Here is a 21,997-nt window from a genome sequence, read left to right as displayed (position 1 = left end):
GTCTACAGTTCCTAGATTCTCTCCTCAGACAAAGGATTAGACTTTCCAATAAATATACAAATGATTTGGTTCTTATGTTTTCTAAAGAAATGAATGCTGGCGGAGTAGTGGACTTAAGAGTTCGAGCTATCTATATCGCTCCTTATTCCCTACCTTTGTAGGTGAGAGAATGAAATACACAGCCAAGGTTACAGATTTGTAAGGAAGCTAAGTTTATTAGAACAAAAGGCCACAAAACATGGACAAGACTTAGTGTGAAGAAAATAAACTAAGTCAAATGCCCTCTGACCACTTATGGAATGCATTTCCTTCTCCAATTCATAAAAGGATAAAAATTTTGACTGCTAGTCCTTGTCATCATCTTCACTTTCAAAGAGAATATAAGGGCTCAGAAGATTGCCCTGAATAGGCCTCAGGGTCAGGCTGGAGTGGCTGTCTGTGGTGGCCAGACTTCATTTTCCTGTGTCTACTGAGGTGAGATTTCTGGCCAATGCCTTGCCCATAAGTCTTGCACAGGCATGGCTTCTCCCCTTTGTGTGTCATTTGATGTAAGGTGAGGAGTGCCTTCTGGATAAAGCCTTGGCCACACTCTCTGCACGCACATGACTTCTCTTCTGCGTGTACCCGCTTATGCGTGATTAAAGCCGACTTATTGCTAAAGCCGAGGCCGCACTGCCTGCACATGTAGGGCTTCTCCCTTGCGTGTTTCCTCTTGTGCCTGATGAGGCCTGCCTGGTGGCTGAAGCCCCGCCCACACTCCCGGCACACGTAAGGCTTCTCCCCTGAGTGTGTCCTCTGGTGTGCAATGAGGTTTGACTTCTGGCTGAAGCCTCGCCCACACTCCTCACACACCATGGGCTTCTCCCCTGAGTGTGTCCTCTGGTGTCTGATGAGATTTGACTGCTGGCTGAAGCCTCGTCCGCAATCCTTGCACACAATGGGCTTCTCCCCTGAGTGTATGTTCTGGTGCCTGTTGAGGTGTGACTTTAGACTGAAGCCCCGCCCACACACCCCACACACATATGGCTTCTCCCCGGTATGTGTCCGCCTGTGAGAGATGAGGGTAGAATTCTGGCTGAAGCTATGCCCACACACTCCGCACACATACGGCTTCTCCTTTGAGTGTGTCCTCTGGTGGTTGACGAGGGTTGTCCTCTGCCGAAAGCATCGCCCACACTCCTTGCAGGCGTAGGGCTTCTCCCCTGAGTGTGTCCTCTGGTGGGAGATGAGATTTGATCTGTCGCTGAAGCCCAGGCCACAATCACTGCACACGATGGTCTTCTCCTCTAAGTGTGTCCTCTGGTGTCTAACGACAGCTGACTTCTGACTAAAGCCTTTGCCACACTCCCGGCACACGTAAGGCTTCTCCCCTGAGTGTGTCCTCTGGTGTATGATGAGGTTTGACTTCTGACTGAAGCCTCGCCCACACTCACTGCACATGTAAGGCTTCTCGCCGGAGTGTGTTCTCTCATGTATGATGAGTGTGGACTTCCGGTTAAAACCTCGTCCACACTCCCTGCACACAATAGGTTTCTCCCCTGAGTGTGCCTTCTGGTGTCTGGCGAGGCTCTTCTTTAGACTGAAGCCCTTCTCACACACCCCACACACGTAAGGCTTCTCTCCTGAGTGTATCCTCTGGTGACTGAGCAGGTTTGTCATCTTGCTGAAGCTCAGCCCACACTCTCCACAGTTGACTGTTCCAAATCCTAAGACTTCTATCCTCTTCAACAATTTGTCCGTTTCCTCAGGGTTCCCTGTCTGGGCTGGTGTGGTCTCTATCTCCACCCCTCTGATGCCATTCCGAGAGCTGACTGGCTGCTTTTGGGGTGGCCTGGGAAACGCTCCCAGAGTCCTTTTCTTTGTCCTTCCAAACAAAGGCTTGGCACCTTGCCTCTCTTGACCTTGTGCTTTATCACTCCAGGAAGTTCTATCGGAGGCTTGTTGCTGCTTCTCTTCGTCCCCGGGGCGTGGATCCCCCGGCTGGACGTGACTTTCTGCACACAAGCATGTAAAGATCCAGGGGGGATGACTACACAGCACACGCTGCACGGGGAATTTCTGACTGGACAAATCTGGAGGGAAGAAAGGACCAAGGTGGAGTTCTGTGTTTGGTTCTGTAGAGAGAAAAGTTCGAGTCAGAACTGAATCCTCAGTGGGGCAGCCTGAGCAATTCTGCCTAGTCTGATGGTGACACTTTTGATCCCCTGTTCTTTGAAATTCTTACAAGCTAAGGGCTCCCCAACCAAGACTTCCTTTACACGGCCTACTTTCCAGCCCATTACTACATCTTACATCTTCTATTACAATCCAGAAAATCTACTCCTAAGACCTATTCTATGTATCAGACTATAAAAGCATCACAGGCAGTTTGGGGTATGTAAATAGGGCTAATATGGAACAGTCTCCCCTACACTACAATTACCCTCCAACTCATACACACCACACTGATAAAAAACCATGCCCACAAATATTTTTTTTTCTTTGAGAGATATCTAACCATAGGACTCATGTGAAAATGTCCTTATATTTCCCCCTATTTCCCTGTAAGGACAAAGGGATAGACCAAGAGAACAATCATTTGGAGTGGACAGAAAACCCCTGGTGCAGGAAGCAGCATAAGAGAGTGATTAAAGAGAAAGTGTGAAACACCTGCATAGGAGTCTGCCCACTCATTAACAAATATTTGTTAGAGGATTACTTTGTACCAAAATTTCTACAAGGCAGTAGGCTGTCAGCAATGGACAACACGCACATAATCTAGACCCCTACTGACTTAAAAGATGCTTCTTCCTGCTGTCCCTGACCTAAGCATTGTTTATTTCCATAATTAGCATAAATAAAATTTTCCCCAGAAACCAATGTAAAAGAAAAATTTTCTACTTAGAGTATCTCTTGTGTAGGAGATGTCAACTTTGAATGTGTTGTTTCATCACAACTGGTTCTGGTCAGCTGAAGGCAATCAATGACCAAGCAATTTGAGAAACCAGTTATAGATCTTATGAGATCTACCTGAACAGTTTTCGTGACCAATGAACAATCAGGCTTATTAGAACTGTGTAAACATCTACATTCCAGTATTATTCCATCCTATACAGAATGTTACTCTGCAATCCTGATTATAAATAGCATAACCACCCTTTCTTAACACTTAAAAATCCTGACCCTTTCCACTCAGCAAATGGCTAAGTGAATCCTTTCCCTTTTGTGTTTGACTGCCTAGCCAATAAATAAGCTCAGCTTCTTTCTTCAGTAGCTCTGGTGGCCTTTGATGACAGTAGCTATCAGGCTTTGCTGCCAGTCTGAGGAGCCACCTGATGCCCACTTCTCCCCAGCTCCAGTGCTGTGGGGCTCCTGCTGGGAAGGCACGCTTTCCCTGAACCCTTTCTACTCAGGACTGGTCAACCAATGGTCTCTCTAGACTATTCCACAGCAACGACTGAACCCTGACTGCTTTCACTGAGCTCTAACTAAGATTATTTTGTTTAATGTAGGTTGTTTGGGAGTCCACAACTTGTAACTGATTTTGTATTTCTATTTCTGGCCAGCAAACAGTTTTTAGATTTGATTTGTTGGCTGTTTTTTACTCTTCGATATGATGGGAAAAAGGAAGCAATTGCTGATAACTCCTTGGTTTCCTTTCATACATATTAGGTCACTAGGTAAGTAGGTCTTTTAGCAGAAAGAACTCCTGTGTCTGTTCTCTTTTAAGCATGGTAACTATGATTATGGCACACAGGTAAGCCCTCAACCCCCCATGGGAACCACGGCTTCTGGTATGTCGACTTCTTATACCTATATATGTATATCCAATTTCTGTGCCTATGTATATAAAGTGGCAGGCTTTTGTTTATACTAAATATAATTCAGAATCATAGTGGCCACTTCAGAGAAATTTTAAATTTAACATAGTTTTAACACTGATAGGGAATAACAGAAGAAAAACAAAATTTCAATTCTCCACTGGTCAATCTTTTCAGTTGGTTATAAAATCAGCCATTATGTGTATACTCTCAAAACATTTAGTCTGAGCAGAGATTTAACACAAAATATTACCAACTTAATGAATTAGTTTATAAAGTATTTTAAGTCTATAGGTGCTCCCATACTGATAGGTTTATAGAGATTAATGAGCACTGGTACAAATTTAAAATCTCAAGAATATCCAAATTACAATAAAAATTGAACTCCTAATTATTTTAATATGCTGGTTTCTAAAGGAAATCTTGCTGCAGCTAGAGCTCTGGCTCTAAAGAAAAAACTTCAGCTGTTAGTTAAGTTAGGGGCTTTGGTTAGTAGGTTACACTGTAAGAAAGTAGGTGAGGCATTCAGGGCTTATAAACTACGTATGTAAAGACTTTTACTAGCTGGTATGTAACTATAAGGGTGACATTTCTAAATATTATAAAGCCTGGAAATTAGACAGATGTAATAGCTTCTCCTTTATTTTATCAGAGTGTAAATATAGCATTAGCATAATATCCTAGTTATAGAAAACTTGGTTCACTTTTTCAAAGAAAGTTTAATCAATCTAAACCTACAAGACTCATATACAGGTTGAGCATCCCTAATCTGACAAGCTCTAAAATCCAAAACTTCTTGAGCATGAATATGACCCCACAAGTGGAAAATTCCACACCTGACCCCATGTGACAGGTCATAGTAAAAATGCAGGCACACAACATGGTTTATTCAGCATCCCCAAGGGAAAAATAAAATTACTTTCAGGCTATGTATTTAAGATATATATGAAACATCAATGTTCCTGTTTAGACTTGGGTCCCATCCCCAAGATATCTCATTACATATATGCAAATATTACAAAATGCAAAAATATATGAAATCTTAAATACTTATAGTCCCAAGCATTTCAGACAAGGGATACTCACCTATACTTATTTAGAAATCAGATAAGCTATGAATAATATTGCATTCACACATGTTTATGATAAGGATACAGATAGTGCTGGAAATTATGAAAATCTACAATTACTTGAAACAAAATAACTCCAGAATTATTTTTTAGACAATTTTTTACATCAACACTGATTAAGTTGCTTTTTAATTTCTAAGACCTCCTATTAAGAAAGCATTATGAAAATCAATAAATATTTAAACAAAAAATTGAAAAAACTAAACAATATAGAGTTCCCATGCAATAATTTTACTTATATTCTTGCCTAAACTAACAGGATCGCCTTATGTTAATATTAAATAAGTTAATTATTTTACAGACTATAAATTAAAACTTTAAATACTGTCTATCAACACTGAGTAATATACATGCTTAAAAACATGTACAATTACATAGCATATCCATAAAGAAAATAGCTTAAACCAATAAGAAAACTGGTAACAGGGAATTATAATAGTGTATAATTTCTATCCTCTATATAAAAAATAATTAATTTTTGTCTTCTGTGTACTCTAATTAGGAAACAAAAGCTCTATTTTTGCCTTACTATATGTATATTTTTAATTTTCAACAGTCTCATTCTTATGCTTTTGTGTTACCTCTTAACAGACTCCTCAGTCAAGTTAAATAACAAGGATAGTTTACTTCAGGATGGTTTAAAATTCTTAATGATTATGGTGACTCCTGTTACTCTTTAAAAAATGAATTAATTTTTAATTGAAAAATAAAAATTGTATACATTTATCATGTACATGTTTTGAAATATGTATGCATTGTGAAATCGCTAAGTCAACATTATAAACATGGGTAATACCTCATATATCTATCATTTTTTTGTGGTGAGAACACCTAAAATCTACTGTCTTGGCAATTTTATTTTTTATTTATTTTTTTTTTTCTTTTATGAAACTTATCAGCACGCAATGTCTTGGCAATTTTAAAGAATATGATACATTGCTATTAATTATAGTCACCATGTTATACAATAGAGCTCTTGAACGTATTACTTCTATCTGAAATTTTGTATTATTTGATCAACATCTCCCCAACCATCCCATCCCTCAATTGTAACCACCATTCCACTCTGTTTCTATGAGTTTGACTTTTTTAGATTCCACATATAAGTAAGACTGAGCAGTATTTGTTTAGCTGTGATTTATTTCACTTAAGGTATTATCCTCCAGATTTATCCATGTTGTTGCAAACAATCCTGTTATGTTTATTTACTATATTATATAACTGTATTAGTATTCTGATCAATGAAGTACCCAAGACAACTCTATGCTTTTCTTGTAACTAGACTGTTCTGAGGATTCTCTTACTGCCTTTCCTAAATCCAGGTCTCAAATATAGAATGAAACTGTCAAGATATATTTTATACCTAAAACAGAACAGTCTTTTCCTCCATTATACCTGTATTTTGGATTTCTAAGATAGCTTTCTAGGCAATCACAAAGATTTGTTCCTTAAATTTGTAAAGCATTCTTCAGGTTTTAATTTGCTTAACACTGTTGTAAGAGCTACTATTTTTCTTTAAATTAAAGATTAAACACAAAACAGATAAATCAAAAGATAAGTTTAAACTTAAAACAATTATGAGTAAACTGCTTACTATTAATGTAAATGTTTCAATAATTACATATTTTTCAGGTTGAAAAAAATAAGTATTTGTATAAATGTACAAAGGTCTGGGTATATGGCATTTTCCCAGCCTCCTCCTGACAATTTAGAATGAACATTCAGATCAGATAATGTCCCTATGTCGTTTTCCTCTCTATCCAATATGCCTTCCATATTCTTGGCTAGATGTACTTCTGCTGTCCCCTAAGAGGAAGACTTTTGTGTCTTCCTCAAGTAGATGAACAGCTTTTTCCTCTCATATGTCGAGCATTACAGCGTTGGGCAAATGTCCTTGTTTTGTAATGTACCTTCCACACCATAACCTATTAAACTTATTTTAGGATCGTCCACAGCCCTCTTCATTTCACATCCTCCCCTGAAGACCAGATCACCTGGCTCACAACCTCTCTACTCCAGTACCTGTCACCACTCTCAGGGGGTTCTGTGGGGATGAACCACTGGCTGACATTCTGGCTTCTCAGCAACACTGACTTTACTCTTCAACAGGCACTTATATAATACTTTGGACACTGTCCACAGACACTGCACAATCTTCAAAGTCACTCCTGTGCCCATTCCCTTCTCTGATACAGCCTTTTATTCTACTTTCTGGCTCACTTTGCTTAAGCACCATGACCACCCTAGTTCCCTAACTCTTCTTGGGGCTCCAAACCATGACCTTTCTCCTTATACATCAGTCCCTCATATCTTTACTTCTTTCTTCATAGGACTGAGATCCAATGGACTTACATACCCAACTGATATTTTATGGAACTGTATATTCAGTTGAGAATCTATGAAACTACTATGAGGTCCTCACAAGGATGCTATTATGGACTGAACTGTGTTCCCCCAAATTCACATTGAACCCTATGTGTGACTATATTTGGAGATGGGGCCTTTAAAGAGTTAAAAGGTAAGTGAGGTCATTAGTGGGCCCTACTCCAATGAGTCTGGTACCCTTTTAAGAAGAGGAAGAGATAACAGGGGTGTACTGCAAGCACAGAGAAAAGGCCATGTGAGGACACAGCAGGAAGGTGGCCATCTGTAATCCCAGGAGAGATGCCTCAGAGCAACCAAACCTACTAACACTGTGATCTTGGACTTCCAGCCTCCAGAACTGTAAGAAAAAAAAGGCCAGGCACAGCGGCTCACACCTGTAATCCTAGCACTTTGGGAGGCTAAGGTCAGAGGACCCGCTTGAGGTCAGGAGTTTGAGACCAGCCTGGGCAATAGTGAGAGCTAGTCTCTACAAAGAAAAACATGAAAGGCCAAAGTCCCTCTTAAAAGTAATACCACTCAGTTTGGCATAAAATGCTATACCAACTTCATGCTGCTACTTAAAAAGCAAAACACCCAAGTCATATTATTTTTATTTTAACATAAAAAGATGAACAAAGGAGCACCCTGTATATCCAATGAAAATATCCTTCAAGAATGAAGTTGTGAAAAAAAACCACTTTCAGAAAAACAAAATATAAGAGAATACATTGTACCTGCACCACAAGAAATGCTAAATGAAGTCCTTAAGGTTGAAGAAAAATGATACCAAGGAGAAATTCAGATCTTCGGGATAAAAATGAAGAGAATAGAATACAGTAAATTATCTAGATGAGTATAAAAAGACTATTTTTTTCTCTTAATTAAAAAACCACATATGGAGCGTATAATACAAATGACAACTTTGGCATAAAGGATGCTGGGAGAAAGGGCTAACTGAAACTGTGCAATTATAATGTTTGTATGATTTACATAAAGTGGTACCCAAATTAAGTAGACTATAAACCATTAAGGCTATATATTATACACTACTAGAGGTGGGGGTCAGCAAACTTTTTTTTAAAGATAGTAAATAGTTTAGGCTTTAAGGGCTAAGAGGTGAAATGGACCATAAAAAATGTAAGAGACATACTTAGCTCACAGTTTTTTTAGAATTCCATTTCAATTTCTTGACTTGCTTTCTAAGCTTTTCTTCTCCCTCCAGACTTGTCTTTTCTCTCTAGATCAGTTTTTGTTTGTTTGTTTTTTCTTCCATATTCTTGCTGATCTAAACAACAGCCTGGGAGGCAGAAGAATACCTTCCCATCTCAGCATTTCAGCAATGGCTCCTCTCTCCCAAGCCTCTGGGCTACTGACAGCCTTGGGCCCCATCTGCCCAGTGTTCTCCACTCACCTGGACAAGTGGCTGGTGGACATTTTCTCTCCTCTCTCCAAGTCTCTTTTCCTTGCTCCAGCTGGGTAATGAGTTTTGGTTTAGAAAATGGAATTCCTGCTCACAGGAAAAGAAAACAAGGTAACTGTGGGTTATAGGATCCAGGGCCCAGTCAAGAATCCAGATCCAAACTAGGTGAGGAACTTCAAAGGATGGCACAAAGATCTGAGAACAGTGGGCTCTCAGCAATGGAAGGGAGGAAGGGGGAAGGTAAACTTGCATGAGAGCACACTGATTCCACTCCACATTGAGTGGATGAACACCTCTCTTATTCAAAAGAAGTTAATTTAGGAAGAGAGCCCCAGCCTGGGCAAGGGCTACAAATGCAGAGCATCGCACACATACATGTGCAGACACAAATCTATCCCTTTTCAATTCTATGAAATCAGACCTTCACTGGGGAAACAGGAAACAAAATGTCTTTGCTTTGGAGTCTAACACAAAAAGCAAAGCCAAGGCACAAACCAAGATGGCTGCTTCAAGCATAGCCTAAAATTCTCAGCAATAAAATTGCATGTCCCATGCTTACCCAGTGAGAGCAGGTTGCTGTAGTTCTCCAGCATCACCTCCCTGTACAGAGTCCTCTGAGCAGGGCTCAGCAGCCTCCACTCCTCCTGGGTGAAGTCCACAGCCACATCCCTGAATGCCATGTGTGCCTGTAACACAAAACCCAGCCCTGGTTACCCAGGAGCCAGCTTTGCCCATGGATGTGCTCTATTCTAGTCCATTGGTCTGTAAGTCTATCTTTACGCCAGAACCATGGGTTGGATTACTGTTGCTTTGTAGTAAATTTTGAAATAAGGAAGTGTAGTCTTTCAACTTTATTATTTTTTCCATGACTGTTTTAGGTATTCAGAGTCCCTTGAGATTCCATATGAACTTTAGTATGAATATTTCTATTTTTGTGAAAAAAAATAGGATTATGACAGGGCTTATACTGACTGTATAGATTAGTTAGGGTAGTATTATCATTTTAACATTATTAAGCTTTCCAATCTATAAACATGTGATGTCATTCCATTTATATCTTCTTTAATTTCTTTCAGCAATGTTTTGTAGTTTTCAATGTGTATGGCTTTCACCTCCTTGATTAATTCCTAAGTATTTTATTCTTTTCAATGCTGTTTTAAATAAAATTGTTTTAATTTTCTTTTAGGATTGTTCATTGTTAGTCTATAGATATGCAACTGACTTTTGTGTGTTGATTTTGTTCTAGATTTTGTGTACATGTGTAATCTTTAGAGTCTTCCACATATAAGATCCTGTTATCTGCAAACACAGATAATTGTGATTTTTCCTTTCTAATTCAGATGGCTTTTATTTCTTTTTCTTGCCTACTTCTGATACTCTGTTGACTATAAGTGGCAAATGTGAGTATTGCTGCCTTATTCCTGATGTTAGAGCTTTCACTCTTTCATCATAGAGTATGTTAGCTGTGAGATTTTCATATATGACCTTTATTATGTTGAGGTAGTTTCCAGTTTGTTTTCATAAAGGGATACTGATTTTTGTCAAATTCTTTTCTGCATCAATTGAAATGAGCATGTGTTTTATTCCTCCATCTGTTAAAGTAACATTTTATATTCATTGATATTTTTATATGTTGAACCATCCTTGCATTCCTGAAATAAATTCTGCTTGGTCATGGTGTATAATTCTATTAATATGTTGTTGAATTCCGTTTGCTAGTATTTTGTTGAAGGTTTTTTTGCATAAATATTCATAAAGGATATTTATCTATAGTTTTCTTGTAGTATCTTTGTCTGATTTTGCTATGAGAGTAATGATGACCTTATAGAATGAGTTAGGCAGTGCTTCCTCCTCTTTAATACTTTTGGAATAGTTTGAGAAGGACTGGTGTTAGTTCTTCTCTAAATGTTTGGTAGAATTCACCAGTAAAGCCATCAGGTCTAGAAGGATTTGATTCTTTGTCAGGAGGGTTTTGATTACTGACTCAATCTCCTTATTAGTTACATGCTTATTAAAAATTTCCATTTCTTCATGATTCAGTCTTGATAGATTTTGTGTCTAGGAATCTGTCTATTTCATCTAGGTTATCCAACTTCTTGGCATATAATTCATAGTACTCTCTTTTAATCCTTTTTATTTCTGCAAAAATAAGTGATAATCCTTTTATGTCTAATTTTAATAATTTGAGGTTAGTAAATGTTGCTTGTTTTCTTAGTCAGGATAGCTAAAGATTTGTCAATGTTTTTGATGAACTACCTTTAAGTTTCATTGACTTTCTCTATTATTTTTCTGTTCTCTATATTCTTTGAATCTGTTCTAATGTTTATTATTTCCTTCCTACTGCTAGCTTTGGGTTTAGTTTATTGAGGTTTTTTTTCTAGTTCCCTAAGTTGTAAAATTAGGTTGTTCCCTGGAAAATTTTCTTCTTTTTAATATAAGCATTTCAGCTAAAAATTTCCCTCCTAGCACTTTTACTTCATCCTATCCCAGGTTTGCTGATACTTCTGTATGTTCAAATATGCTTCTGAAGCCCTCTAATGAATTTTTCATTTTAGTTATTGTACTTTTTATCTCCAGATTTTAGTTTGTTTTCTTTTTATCCCATAAGTTTTGATATATTGTTTTTGTTTTCATTTGTCTCTTAAGTACTTTCTAATTTCCCTTGTGGTTTCTTCTTCTATGCACTGGTTTAAAGTATGTTGCTTAATTTTCACATATTTGTTAGTTTTTCAGTTTTCCTTCTGTTATTGACTTCAAACTTCATCTTGTTGTGGTATAAGATACTTCTTAAGGTATCTATATTTTTAAATCTATGGATATTTAATTTGTGGCCCTATCCTGGAAAATGTCTCATCTACACTTAAGAATATGTATTCCTATTGTTTGGTTTATCGTCCTATTAAAGTTTATTGTCCTATTAAAGTTCTCTATTTCTTTACCTATTGTCTTTCTTATTGTTCTATCCATTATTGAGAGTGGAATATTGAAATCTCCGTTTTGTAGAACTGTCTATTTCTTCCTACGCTTCTGCCAATTTTGCTTCAGATACTTTGTGGGTCTATTATTAGGTGTGCAAGTGTGTATAATTTTTATATCTTCTTGCTGTACTAAAACTTACACTAATATGTCTTATTTCTTGTAAGCTTTTTTTGATTTAAAGTAAAGTCTATTTTTTCTGGTATTAGTATAGCCACTTCCACTCTCTTTGGTTACTATTTGCATGAAACATCTTTTCCATCCTTCACTTTCTTTTTTTATTATTCTTTTCTTTTTTTTTAATGAGATGGAGTCTCACTCTTGCTCAGGCTGGTCTCAAACTCCTGAGCTCAAGCCATCTTCCTGCCTTGGCCTCCCAAAGTGCTTGGGTTACAGGCATGAGCCACTGCTCCTGGCCCCATCCTTTACTTTCAAACTACCTGTGTTTTTGGATCTAAAATGAGTCTCCTGTACATAGCATATAGTTGAATCATGTTTTGGTGTTTTTCCCTACACTATGTCAAATTCTGTCTTTTGGTTGGAGAGTTTAATCCATTTACATATAAAGTAATTACTAATAAGGAGAGACTTGTATCTGCCATCTTGCTTTTTATTTCCACATGTCTTGCAGCTTTTTGTCCTTCATCTCCTGTAGTACTCTTCTTTTATCTTTAGGTCATTTTTTTTTTTAATTTTAATTCTTTTTTTTTAATTTCCTATTCATTCTTTTACTCACTAGACACACGGATTCCTGAATCTTTAGGTCATTTTTTTTTAGTGCAACTTTTAAATTCCCTTTTCATTTCCTTTTCTATATATTCTATAGCAATTTTCTTTGTGGTTATCAATGAGATTTTATTTATTATTCTAAAGTTAAATAAAACCCTAATTTGAATTTATTAGCTTAACTTCAATACAAACAAAAACTTTGTCCCTATACAGTTCCATCCCATCTCCAGTCAGTTATTGATGTCATAAAATTATATCTTTATGTATTATGTGGTCAAGACAAAATTTTTTTAATGCAGTATCCTCCTAAGTCATGTAGAAAACAAAAAGTTACAACCAAAGTTATAATGAAATGCTAGCTTATATTACTACTGATGTATTTAGCAGAGGACTTTATTTTAGCAAAGAACTTTATTTTTTCACATGGCTTCTAGTAATTGCCTTATGTCCTTTCGTTTCATTTCAAAGACTCTTGTTTGTATTCCTTGCAGGGCAGATCTAGTGGTAATGATCTCCATTGGCTTTTGATTATCTGAGAATGTCTTAATTTTCTCTTAGTGTTGAAGGAAAGTTTTGTCAGATATAGGATTCTTGATTGGCAGTTTTTATTTTATTTTAGCACTTTGAATATATCAATCCACTGCCTTCTGGATTCCCAAGATTTCTGCTGATAATTTTTTTGAGGATCCCTTAGAAAACACACACACACACACACACACACTAGAATATTATTCAGCCTTAAAAAGGAAGGAAATTCTGACACATTCTACAATATGGATGAACTTTTAGGACATTATGCTCAGTGAAATAAACTAGAAATAAAAGGACAAATATTTGATTCCATTCATATGAGGTACCTAGAATAGTTAAATTCACAGAAAATAGAATGGTGATTGAGATGGCTAGGGGCAAGGGAAAGTGGGGAGTTATTGTTTACGGGTATGAAGTTTCAGCTTAGGGAGATGAAAAAATTTCTAGGTGGTGATGATGTGCAACAATGTTGAATGTACTCAATGCTACTAACCTGTTCACTCAAAAATGGTTAAAATGGTCAATTTTATGTTCTGCATAGTTACCACAAAAAAAAAGTCTGACCAAAAAAATTATTCAAAGCCAGATACTCCAGAAGAAACTTTAGCAAAAGACTGATGATGAGCATTTAATATACATAATTGTAGATATATTATAAAAAGGGGAAGAAAAAAGAAGCAAAAAATATATGCTAAGTTATATCGCTGTATGTCCTAATAAGGTTGAAAGGCCACTAAAATAGAAGAGAAAGGAGAAGAGGAAAGTAGAAAAAGTTTGCTGAATGTTGCATACCCAAAGGTGGGAATTAAAGGGAATACACAAATGAAATTACAAATTCCTACAAAATAATAATGAAAACACTACATATGTATGGGATTTATTTTAAACAGTGAAGTGAGGAAAATTATAGTCTTAAATACTTTTCCAGGCCGGGCGCGGTGGCTCACGCCTGTAATCCTAGCTCTCTAGGAGGCCGAGGCGGGCGGATTGCTCAAGGTCAGGAGTTCAAAACCAGCCTGAGCAAGAGCGAGACCCCGTCTCTACTATAAATAGAAAGAAACTTAATTGGCCAACTGATATATATATATATATATATATAAAAATTAGCCGGGCATGGTGGCGCATGCCTGTAGTCCCAGCTACTCGGGAGGCTGAGACAGAAGGATCGCTCGAGCCCAGGAGTTTGAGGTTGCTGTGAGCTAGGCTGACGCCATGGCACTCACTCTAGCCTGGGCAACAAAGTGAGACTCTGTCTCAAAAAAAAAAAAAAAAAATACTTTTCCAAAAAAAATTAGAATTAAATTTCCAGCTTAAAGAGCTAGTAAAATTAAGTAATCCAAAAGAAAGTACAAAGAAGGAAATAATAAAAATGAAAGCAGAAATTAATGAACAGAAAACAGTAGATCTAATAAATCAAATCCTAGTTTCTAAAAAAAAAAAAAAAACCCAACAAAATAAACACTAGCTAACTTAAACAAGAAAAGAAAGCATAAATACTCAAAATAAATAATGACAAAGGGGAAATAACTATTGAATCACCAAAAAACAATTTTTAAAAAGTCACGTAAGACCAATTTGCAGAGCTCTATACAAATAAGTTTTTAGACCTAGATAAAGTGAATAACTTCCAAAGAAATATAATTTACCAAAATTGACCCAAGATGATCACAGTGAAATTCTACTAAACCTTCACACCAGATAGTCCCAATGCTCCAAATACTGTCCCCAGAGCACTGAAAAATGAAAAAAAAGTCCTCATTCTTTTGTTTTGTTTTGTTTTTTGAGACAGAGTCTCGCTTGTTGCCCAGGCTAGAGTGAGTGCCGTGGCGTCAGCCTAGCTCACAGCAACCTCAAACTCCTGGGCTCAAGCAATCCTGCTGCCTCAGCCTCCCGAGTAGCTGGGACTACAGGCATGCGCCACCATGCCCGGCTAATTTTATATATATATTAGTTGGCCAATTAATTTCTTTCTATTTATAGTAGAGATGGGGTCTCACTCTTGCTCAGGCTGGTTTCGAACTCCTGACCTCGAGCAATCCTCCCGCCTCAGCCTCCCAGAGTGCTAGGATTACAGGCCTGAGCCACCGCGCCTGGCTAAAAGTCCTCATTCTTATAAAGAAAGTATAACATTGGGACCTAAACTTGATGACAGTTCAAAAAGGAAAATTATAGATTATCACTTATAAATATTGAAAAAAATTCTAAATAAAATATTAGTGAAGTGAGTTTAACACCACCACAACAAAAAATTTCACCATGAAAAACTGAAATTTACCCAGGAATGCAAATCTCGTTCAGTTTTAGGAAATCTATTATAATACACCATATGAAGAGGTCTAAGGATAAAAAACAAAAAACAACAAAATTCAAGAATATAGGATTGATGGATTTTTAAAACTTTTTATTTTGAACTAATTTTACACTTACAGAGAAACTGCAAAAATATCAATTCCCATATATCTTTCACCCAGCTTTTGCTGATGTTAACATCTTAGAAAACTGTAAGTGCGATTATTAAGACCAGGAAATTAACACTGACACAATGATACTAACTGAACTAAAGACCTTAATTAAATTTTGCCAGTTTTTCCATTTATGTACTTTTTCTGGTCCAAGATCCAACTGAGGTTTCCATATTGTATTTAGTTGTCATATATCTTTAACCTCCTCCAATCTGTGTCAGATCCTGTGTCTTTTCTTGTTTTTTTGTGAACTTGATGCTTTTGAAGAATATCCTTCAATTTTGGTTTGTCTGATGTTTTTTCATGATTAGAATGAGGTTATTTCATTTTTCATTAGAATATCTCAGCTGCTGTGATAATGTATCCTTTTCAGTTCACCATCTCAATGAGTTCATGATACTGATATATCTCATTATTGGTGATGTTAACTTTGATCTTGACCACTTGGTTAAGGTAGTGTCTGCTGGGTTTCTCCACTGTAAAGTCACTATATTTCCCTTTATAATGAATAAATACCTTGGGAGAAATACTTCAAGATTATACAAATATCCTATTTCTCTTCAAACTTCCATCCACTGATTTTAGAGTATGTTTGTGGGGCCTGTCTGCAACAGGTATTATTGTGATGTCTTCCAAATGACAATGTTCTATTTCCTTCTTTCATTTTAAATTCATTATTTAGAATTCTTCTGTAAGCAAAAGCTATTCAGTCTCCCTATTTATTTATATTCAATGATTTATTTATATCAGTATGAATTCATATCTTATCAGCTGTATCATCACTGTTAATTTTGCTGTTAAAATTACTCCAGCTTTAAGCTTTAGGAGCTCCTTCAGGTTGGCTTTGTTCCTGTTTTAACCAGTAAATGTGACACAGGTGACACGGTGCCAGTTACAGTCTTAAGTCTTAAGAAGGCTAGACAGCTTTTACTCTTGGGAGCCCTAAGATACGATGTAAGAAGTTCAATATCCTGCTGGAGAGACCATGCAGAGCGGCAGAGGCCACGATACTACATGGAGAGAATGAGGCTTGGCTGTCTTACCAGACTCCAGCCTTCCAGCCAACTCACTAAAGTGCCAAATATGTGAGGGAACCATCTTGCACATTCCAACCCAAGTGAGTCCCCAAATGACTGCAGCAATAGTGAGATCTATCACACAGAGCAAGGACTGCCCAGCTGATGCAAGTAAACCCAAAGAACTGTGAGAGATTATCACATGGTCGTTCTTCTAAACCACTACGTTTTAGGGTGATTTACTGTATAGCAATCAATAACCAGAACCCTTCCAGACACACTGTGCCTTCTCTCTCTTCAGCTTTCTTAATGACAAAGCATCTTCCCTATCATCCATGCATTTACTTAGTCCCATGACTACTTTCCCCTACCTTCCATATCAAACCAATTACCAAGACTGACTGATTCCATCTCTGTGAACTCTTTCAATTCCTCCCCACCTGTACACCAGTTGAGGTACTAGGGCAATGGCAGGAGCTTTGTGACAGTCTCTGCAGACCATTTTCCAATATTCCAGGCTGCCTCACCCATTACTCCAAGAATTAGCTCTATACACACAAGTCTGGGTTATTCCTTTGTTCAGCAAACATTTATTAAGCTCCTACTGTGTGATACATACTACTATAGACCTTGGGGATACAAAAGTGAACAAACAGAAAAACACCTGCCCTCACTGACATGGAAGTCTAGAGGAGGAAGATGGACATATTACATGAATAAATAGGACACAGAGTATTATCAGAACGTGACGAGTGATATAAAGAGAAATAAAGCAGGGAAGAAGAAAAATAGGTTTTGGAATTTTCAATAGGGTGGTTTGGGAAGGCCTCTTTGAGGTGACTGAGTGACAATCTGAAGGACAGTGGGGAGTAACCAAGTGGACAGCTCTGAAAAGAACATCTCAGGCAGCAGAACAGGCAGAGCAAAGGTCCTGGTGCAAGAGTCAGGCTGGTGTGATCAAGGAACAGAAGTTCACTGGGGCTGGTGTGGCATGACTAAGACAGAGTGGTAGAGATGAAATCCAAGAATAAAATGTAGGGAGATCAGACCTAGCTTTGTAGGACATTGGTTTTGACTTTGGTTAGGATGAGAAGCCACTGGAAGGTTTTGAGCAAACACATGACATGATTTGATTTACATTTTAAAAGATCCCTCCAGTTGCTGTACTGATTAATATACCTTAGGGGACACGGGAAGAAGCAAGGAGACCACTCGAAGGTTATGATCATCCAGGTGAGATAGTGCCTGGACCAGACAGCAAGGGTTGGAGATTGTTAGAGTCCATATTTGCTTAGTGTGGATGGGGTGTAAAAACAAGAAAGGAATCAAAGATGACTCCAAGATTTTGAGCTTGAGCCATCTGAAGGAAGGAGTTGCCACGTCTCTGCTCCCTTTTAGAGCTAAACTCCTTGAAAGAATTATCTATACTCCAATGAAGCAGAGCATATTCTGGGGACATGATCAGAGTTTGAGGTTTGGGATGCCCATCAGATGTTCAAGTAGAAATGTGAAGGAGATAGTAGGACACTGGGATGTAAAGTTGAAAGCAGAGATCTAGCCTGAGTCTCAGACAAATGGCATTTAAAGACTTGAGAGTAGACAAGACCACCAAGGAGACAGTACAGCTGAAGATGAGATGTCTAAAAACTAAACTGGCACCTTCCACAGTGGAAGTTTGGAAGAAGAGGGGGAGCTAGAAAAGGAGAGAAAGTAGGAGCAGCCTATGAAGCAGGAGGAAAACCAGGAAGACCCAAAAATCATGAGCAACCACGTGAAAGGATATATTAAGGAGGAAATAAGCAATTATATAAAATGTTGCTAAGAACTAACTTGGTCCTTTAACCACAGGGAGAACACTGGTGACTTTGACAAGGATATGTTTTGGTGGGTAGAACTGAAAAGCCTTATTGAAATGTCTAAAAGACAAGGGAAAGATGGCAATGGAGACAGCAAGTACAGATAATTCTTTCAAGGAGTTGAGTTCTAAAAGGGAGGAAAAGCAAAGCAAGAAGATGGAAGAGACAGGAAGCTTGGGCAGTACAGAAATGGAGACAAAGGGAAGGAAGAGGAATCAAGGAGTATGCACAGGTGGAACTGAGAGGACACAACAGCCAATCAAATGGAAGGTATATTTGGAAACCACCAGGATGCAAGGAAAATACAGATGCCCAGCTTGTATCAAGTTAGACAGCTGTTAATGCAGATCAGCAAGGTCAGAAGAAAGAGAAGGCCAGAGGGGCAGAGACAGAGAAAACTATCATGTTGTTTCCAGATACTTCTCCCTCTCCTGCCTCTGACCAGGGCTATTCTGACCGGGGAAAAATGGAATTTTTTAAAGAATTGGGGAGAAGCTAGGTGTGGTGGTTCACATCTATAATTCCAGCACTTTGGGAGGATGAGGCAAGAAGATCACTTGAGTCTAGGAGTTGGAGGCTATAGTAAGCTATGATGACACTACTGTACTCTAGCCTGAACAACAGAGTGAGACCCTGTCTCAAAATAACTAACTAACTAAATAACTAACTAAATAAAAATAAACAATTGGGGAAAATTGAATATGGGTTGGGTATTAAATCAGGTTAGTTATTAATTTTGTTGGACGTAACAGTGAAATCGTGATTACATTAAAACAAAAAGTCCTTTTGTGTTAGAGATGCCTATTGGAGTATTCACGGGTGAAATGATATGACTGGATTTGCTTAACTAGTCTATCAGGGAGAAGAGTAAGGAAGGGCATTAGAAGACAAAAGAACAGAATGTTGACAACTTGATAGCACCGGCCAAACCCTGGGAATGAGCAGGGTTGAACAAACACTGGCAGAAGGAAAGTAGGGGCAAGGATGGAGATCTAATAAATGAGAGCATGAGGCCTCAAATATATTCCCTGTGAAAGCTGTCACCCTTAGAATAGGCTTGTTTTCCTACGGGAACCAGCTGAGACTCTGATCCCTGGATGGGACACTGTAGGACACAGATGTCCAACTTGAGCAAAGGAAACCCATTCATGGTTGGAAATGCAAAAGGTAAGTAGCACCCACCTGAAGCTGGGCTGTCAGGAGCCCGGGAGACTCCCTTTCCCCAGCAGGCAGTCCTCTCTGGGCAGGAAGGGGCCACAGGAGGCAGAACAAGAACCAAAAAATGTTCAGGAATGTCAATGGAAATCCTCAAGCTCCAGCAGAGTAGCACTTTCTCTTTCTTAATGGCATCAGGAACGGATCTGTCACAGAAAAAAACTAGAAAAGAACTGTGGGCAGCTTCCTGAGAACAGAGCTGGAATACAGGCTGTCCTGACATGCTGTTGACTCTCAGCATGAGGTGATCCTCTCTGCGCCTGCTATTAATAATGAAAGGTAACAAATATTGAGCTCTTAGTAAATATTAATACTAGAGACTGTTCCAGGCACTTTATGAGTTTTACCTATTCTATCCTTGCAACAACTCAATGTATTATCCTCATTTTACAGATAAGAAAATTGAGGCACAGTAAGGTCAGCCACTTGCTCAAGGTGATACAGCTACAAAGTGAGGGAGCCTAGAGGAAATCTGGCTGTGGAGACCATGCTCTTAAACAGTGAGGGCAATGATGGTGAACCTCTGGGGGTTGTAAGGATTCTCCTCCTGTCCACTTTGAGATGAATCAAGATTGGTCAAGAAGTGGCAAGTGTTGAATATGGGAGACAGAGATTTGGTCTATGGAGTTCTATCTACTTCTGGCTGTTTAAAATTTTCCTGAAATAAAAAATTTAAATGGAACTTAAAATCCCAAAGCTTGGCCATACCAGAAACATAGGAATCCATGATTCTTGTGATCAGTGACAGTTCTGGAACCTTTCTTTTAAAACTTGCCCCGTGGGCCCCAGCCCGACCTCTTTCTCCAAGCCCCAAACCCAGGGGCGACCAGCCCAGTTGAGACCCTGAGATCGCCTACAATTGTCACCCCACACTCAGTCCAACTCCAACTCCAGCTTGTTTGGCCAAGTCAGCCGCCAGTACCTCGCTCCACCCCCAAAAAAGCAGAGGGGTAGTTAGGCCAGAAGACAATCACCCCCTAACAGACCAAACCTTGGGGGCACATGACCAAAAGGACAGTCCCCACCCCACCACCTGGGCAATATCTGACTGCCAAAATCTTCCCTTTATTCAATCCCACAAAACCCGGTTATTTGTAGCATGAGCGACGCCCCCACCCTCCACCCCGCCCAACACCGCAATTTCAGCCCAGGCCAAACCTGTCCCTAAGAGCTCTAAGACAGAAAGCCTGAGCCCCGCACCCACCACCACCCAGCTTCACAAGTGAGGTTCACTCAGCTCTCTCGGAGATGCGCGCCCACACCCCTAAAATAAGACATCCGGGAGGGCACGGCCTGAGCCATGCCAGCACCTTCCCCCCACCCCCCGCGCCATCCCCAGGCCCAGCCCATAGACCGGCCAGCCTTTTAGGACCTTCCCTTCCGCACGGAAAGGGTACGACTGCAGCAAGGATCCCTCGGGAGCCTCACTCACCAGCGCCCCCAAAGAACAAGGGGTCGTTCCGGCCACCAGCTGAGGACCTCCTCCACTACCACGAATGCTCGGCACGGCGCCGGGACCACAGCTCCCAGGATGCTCAGCGCGACCAGAAGCGCACTGACAGCCGGCAGTTCCCACTGGCCTCCGACGGAGCCGCTCCTGGGTAACGAGCCCTGTCACCTGGAGAACGGCCACTGTGGCACCTGGATTTCCCCCTTTTTTCTTAAAACCACAAGCATAAAACACGTAGAGACTCCGGTGAAGCTCCTCGCCCTACGATGACCCTCTCTCTGAACGCCTCTGCCTCCAAGACTACAAAGACTACACTCCCCAGTGACCCCTGCGGGTGACTTCCGCATCCTTCTCACCCGCCCCTCGGCGCGCAGAAATGACGTCGAGGGGCACTTCTGTTCGTTTTTTTGGGAGGGGTAGGGTGGCGCCTGCTGACCCTGGACTGAACTTCTTGCCCGGGTTGTCAGTGTCGCGGTGGCTTCTGGACTCCCCGGCTCTAGCTGTGGGGTTGGAAACCTGCGTCCCATGTGTCGTGAGCGCCGGGTAAGGCCGAGCAGCCTACCCAAGGTTTCGCATGCCCTACGACGGAACCCGATTCTAATCCCACACCCCCAGCCCGAATGTCCGCAGGTGCCCTGAGACCTTTTTTCATTTAATTGAAGTCCACGAATTTATGGGCAAATTTTCATTAATCTCCTGGGACACGGATGCCTCATTCTTAGGCTAGAGCTTGGAGCTGACGCCGCTGTCAGCTTGAATCTCTGGGTCTTTGTTCGGGATCCTGGTTGAAAACAAGGCCACGATGGTGCCATCTTGGATGCCCCAGTTGGGGAGCTCGGGAGGAAGCCCCCTTTCACTCGTGAGAGGGCTTTTACACCTCGCTACCCTCTCACTTGTCATTACCTTCCTCAAATAGGCTTTATGAAACTCTGTGCTTCCCTAGGAAGACCAACAAAGTTACTGCGTGGCCTGGAGAGCCAGGGATAGTTGAGAATTTCTTAAAATTCCTTCTTAGCTCCCGGAGGATGAATCTGTTCCCTTCTCTTGC

The 21,997-nt window shown here is 39.7% G+C and overlaps 1 protein-coding gene across 1 annotated transcript; it reads right to left on the bottom strand.

The window, feature by feature from the left end:
• Positions 1-188: 188 nt before the first annotated feature.
• ZNF133 (zinc finger protein 133) lies at positions 189-21,064 on the bottom strand. The gene is made up of 5 exons (XM_076011161.1): positions 20,932-21,064; positions 19,467-19,645; positions 9,274-9,400; positions 8,706-8,801; positions 189-2,114 (listed from the first exon to the last, which is right to left on the bottom strand). The coding sequence occupies exons 3-5, from the start codon at positions 9,392-9,394 to the stop codon at positions 370-372; spliced, it is 1,962 nt and encodes a 653-aa protein (XP_075867276.1). The 5' UTR covers positions 9,395-9,400; positions 19,467-19,645; positions 20,932-21,064; the 3' UTR covers positions 189-369.
• Positions 21,065-21,997: the final 933 nt, after the last annotated feature.

Source organism: Microcebus murinus, chromosome 16 (genome assembly GCF_040939455.1).
Source record: "Microcebus murinus isolate Inina chromosome 16, M.murinus_Inina_mat1.0, whole genome shotgun sequence".
Classification (NCBI taxonomy): domain Eukaryota; kingdom Metazoa; phylum Chordata; class Mammalia; order Primates; family Cheirogaleidae; genus Microcebus; species Microcebus murinus.
Note: the sequence above shows the minus strand (reverse complement) of the source record. Positions and strands in the feature narration are given on the sequence as shown.

Excerpts from the sequence above, each read along its gene's own strand:
- ZNF133 (XM_076011161.1), bottom strand. The coding sequence starts at position 9,394 with ATGGCATTCAGGGATGTGGCTGTGGACTTCACCCAGGAGGAGTGGAGG. Across the intron at positions 8,802-9,273 it reads CAGCAACCTGCTCTCACTGG|GAATTCCATTTTCTAAACCA; the intron begins GTAAGCATGGGA and ends TCCTGTGAGCAG. Across the intron at positions 2,115-8,705 it reads TCCACCAGCCACTTGTCCAG|AACCAAACACAGAACTCCAC; the intron begins GTGAGTGGAGAA and ends TTCTCTCTACAG.